The sequence below is a fragment of the Hippocampus guttulatus genome, chromosome 8, assembly GCF_054856545.1.
Source record: "Hippocampus guttulatus isolate MCC_2025c chromosome 8, RoL_Hgut_1.0, whole genome shotgun sequence".
Classification (NCBI taxonomy): Eukaryota; Metazoa; Chordata; class Actinopteri; order Syngnathiformes; family Syngnathidae; genus Hippocampus; species Hippocampus guttulatus.
Genome location: NC_141268.1, coordinates 9312955 through 9316604, shown reverse-complemented (window position 1 = coordinate 9316604; position 3650 = coordinate 9312955). Strand labels below are relative to the sequence as shown.

The window sequence follows — 3650 nt, the reverse complement described above, 5'->3', positions numbered from 1 at the left end:
ATCACAAAACAAGTGGAGGTGGGGGCGGGGGGGACAACGCTGCGCTGCGGAAATCCAAAACACAACAACTGAAAAACATCGGCAAGAAAAAAAAAAGATGAGGTTCACGCCACTAAAGGGAAGTATGCCAGGCCAGTATTGTGAGACCAGATAGTTCCCATTTTTGGTCTCATGTGAACTTCCATTTACCATCGTACTTTGTCTATCTTGTAATTGTACTTGCTTTAGTAACCGAACGTGGTCCCCCCTAGTGGCCTGGCAAACTTACATTCATTGACGTGAACTGAAATCTTTTTTGAGTTAGTATGTTTTGGGTTTCCGCAGTGTTTTTTCTCACACTTTGTTGCCGTGATCGTAGCATTTCTTTATTTCGTTTGTGTTTATGTGTGTGTTTCTGCTTTTATGCGCATTTGTTTTTTTCTGTTTGTGTCATTCCTCTCGTTCGCAGCATTTGGCCGTTTGCCGAATTTCTTATTGCGGCGTTTTTGTGTTGCAGTTGTTTGCGTGTTTTTTTTTACTTTGAATGTATGTGTTTGCATTCCTTTAATTACGTTTTGGACGTTTTGCAGCATTCCTGCGTTTGCAGCTTCCTTTTGAATTTGTCTGGATGCTTCCTGCGAAATTCAGCGTTCAGCCTTTTGCACAGCGTTTGCCCCTGTCGGCCACTGTAGGTGTGACGTTTGAACAGACGCACGTTCGGTTCGTCGAAGGCTCTCAATCGTTGTGATTGTGATTCTTAGTATGAATTGTTAGTTCTTTATAAATGTAAGCTTATGTTAAATTATTAATTATTATCATTTTATGTTTGAGCATTATAATCTTTCATGTTAAGGTTACCTAAATTATATTGTGTTTAATAATTGCTTAAACATGTTTTTTGTTGATAGCGTCTGATTGGCTGGAAAACAGGAAGTGTTTTAGTTGCCGAAGGAGGCGTGTTCTCGAACGTGCTGCGGTGCAGACGGCTTTTTTTCCTCCTTTTCATTAAAGCTGCGTTCAAACGGAATCCATTAAAAACAACGAACCCCTTAACTTACATAAATGTAATTTGCAGCTTCTTTCATCAAAAGTCCGCTGGTATGGCCCCCAAAGAGAAGAGCTGCGAACATTGAAAGGATAGCACATAATAAAAGCCAGTTAAAGAAAAGCCAAACAAAGAAAAAAAAAGCATATTCAGTAACTATTTATTTTGTACCTTACGTCAATATAACTTTTGTCATGTGATCTGTACCAAATTATTCAAGGACAAACAGCAAATCATCAAAACAAAATAACAGCATAATTCTTTGTACAAACTTACAACAAATGAGAGCAAGTGTGTGTAGTATAAGCTCGTAAAACGTTGGATTTGAAGCTGTGTAAATTTATTCTCCTGAGATTTGTCCTTGTGGGAGGAGTTGCCACCAGGCTTTTTCGCCGAATTGCTACGACAAAGACATTGCTCAAGTGCCAAAGTGGATTCAGAAAACGTTATGATCATCTTCTTAGTCCGTTTTCCACCCAAGCGGTACAGTTTGGTGCTAAAAAAAGGCTACCTGGGCATTTCTAATTGTATGACACTTTCCAAGGATTTAAGTGGTTCTCTGATCGATCCGGCACCTATCGTGATCGGCAAACGTCGATCAATGCTTTTCATTTCCGATCACACCCATATACATGTACATGCACCTAATGAGTGTCCCATAAGTCTCTATACGTAGGAGAAAAAAACCGTTTCTTGACATAAACCATACGACTGCTAACTGAACCGGCCATCAAGATGATTTCATTTTGTTGCTCGTTATTCAAATGCATTCTCTGGGCTATCTGAAATCTAAATAAATAAATATTAGACCCATGTATGGAGACTTATGCAACACCATGTGTGTGTGTGTGTGTGTGTGTGTATATATATATATATATATATTAAATATGGTTCCACAAATCAGGCTGTAAATATATAAACAAATGCAGTCCATCCCATAACTGATTGGTATTGTGTGCTACTTTTTTTCTCACCCAACTGTTGGGACACACATCACAGCAGTACGGGACTGAAAGGGTGTCCGTTTAGTCTTTTTGTAATAATCAAGTGCCAGGATCTGTGTGTATGAGGCTTAAATTTGGGTAAGTGAGCACCATCAGTGCGCAAAGTTTGACACCCATTGAAAGCAACTGAAGGGGTAACCGAGACATTGGTGTTGCTGTGCATCTACGCGTAATTATTTGAATGCTTGCAAGCCGTTACGGAGTTGTGTTTGAAAAAGGGAGACTTTTGCCCCAAACTGTAGTGAACTGAAGTGTACCGCTTGGTCGAAACAACATCCTTCTGTCTGTGTTTTCCTGAGGTCCTTGTTCAAAGTAACTTTGGTGATGTGGAAACAGTTTGATACCTGAACACTTTGTGTTATAATATTGCTTTGTCGGAAAAAAAAAAAAAGGAAACTGACACATCTGGTGACTCTTCTTTTTTTTCTTGAAATCTACACCACTAAATCTGTTTCATGGGTGGTTTTATTACACGTAACCCGCCTCCTCCTCCTCGCTGTTTTAAATGCATATACAAAGAAGTAGAAAGGAAAGCTGCTTCAGAGCAAAGTGTACATTATTTTAATCTCTCGTCTTATAATAATGTTCATCCTGCCGCAGGAGATGGGTCATCAGCTTGATTTTTTTTTTTATTTTAGTTTCCATCTGTCAGGCGATCTGTTGGTCCGTAGCGAGTCCCACATAATCTGTCAGTGATGATGATGATGATGATGATGATGAAACATATGCTGTCCTGGAGTGACGGGGAAAAAAAAAAGTTCAGTCACATTCCTCCTCCTAATTTCCATTGGTCTCAGGCGCTGAAGCCGGCGTGGAAGGCGTGGATGAGCGAGAGGCCACTGGAACCTTGTCCCCGCTGGGACTGGACGCCGAGGCCACAACATCGGAAGTTGTGAGCCCCACAGGGGACACCCCGGCAGCAGTGGCGGCCGCCACTCTGGCGGCGGAGATGGCCGACACGGGTTTCGGCTGAGCTTGAAGTCCAGGGCTGCAGATGAGGTGGTGCCGCTCCCAGTCCTTGTGTTGGCAGAAGGAGCCACAGTAGCGCGCCGCATTGCAGCCGCTGCACGTCTCGCTGGCTTTGCGGCCGCAGTTCCAACAACACTGTGAGAAAAGACAAGGACAGCGCGTTAGTGAAGTCTGGACTGCGCTTCATTTCTCACAGATTTTGATAAACCTGCTTGTATTCTACAAAGGAAGAGCTGAAACTTATCCTGGCTGACTTTGGTCAAGAAAAGCGGGTCCACCCTGGACTGATGGTCAATCAAACTCAGGGTACAAAGTTCAAACAACCATTCAAACCCAAGCACATGTATAAGTAAATAAATATAATATATCTTCTATAGCACCTTTTTTTTCCTACAGCATTTTCTATAGCACTTGTCCTAATTTGGGGAAGCTGAATCCTATCAAGGATGATTTTTGGTGAGAGAAGCGATACACAGAGGAAAGTTCGGCCCTTAAGAAATGCAGTCCACATGTGAACCTATCATTGTTTCATGAAACATAGAACGTTGAAGTGATAAAGCCACACGTTTGTTTGTATTATTGTTTATGTTTACACCACCCTTGTTATAATATTATGAAGTTGTCGTAGTGCACGCTTCAAAAGACTGTGAGTC

General features: G+C 41.6%; 1 protein-coding gene across 3 annotated transcripts in view; it reads right to left on the bottom strand.

Moving 5' to 3' along the window:
• Nucleotides 1-1168: 1168 nt before the first annotated feature.
• cbfa2t2 (CBFA2/RUNX1 partner transcriptional co-repressor 2) overlaps nucleotides 1169-3650 on the bottom strand; it is a 30539-nt gene continuing 28057 nt past the window's right edge. For all 3 annotated transcript variants that reach the window (XM_086118398.1, XM_086118399.1, XM_086118400.1), the window contains one exon: nucleotides 1169-3132. In XM_086118398.1, coding sequence (XP_085974524.1) covers nucleotides 2806-3132 — 327 coding nt within the window. In that variant the 3' untranslated portion in view covers nucleotides 1169-2805. The remainder of the gene's footprint in view (nucleotides 3133-3650) is intronic.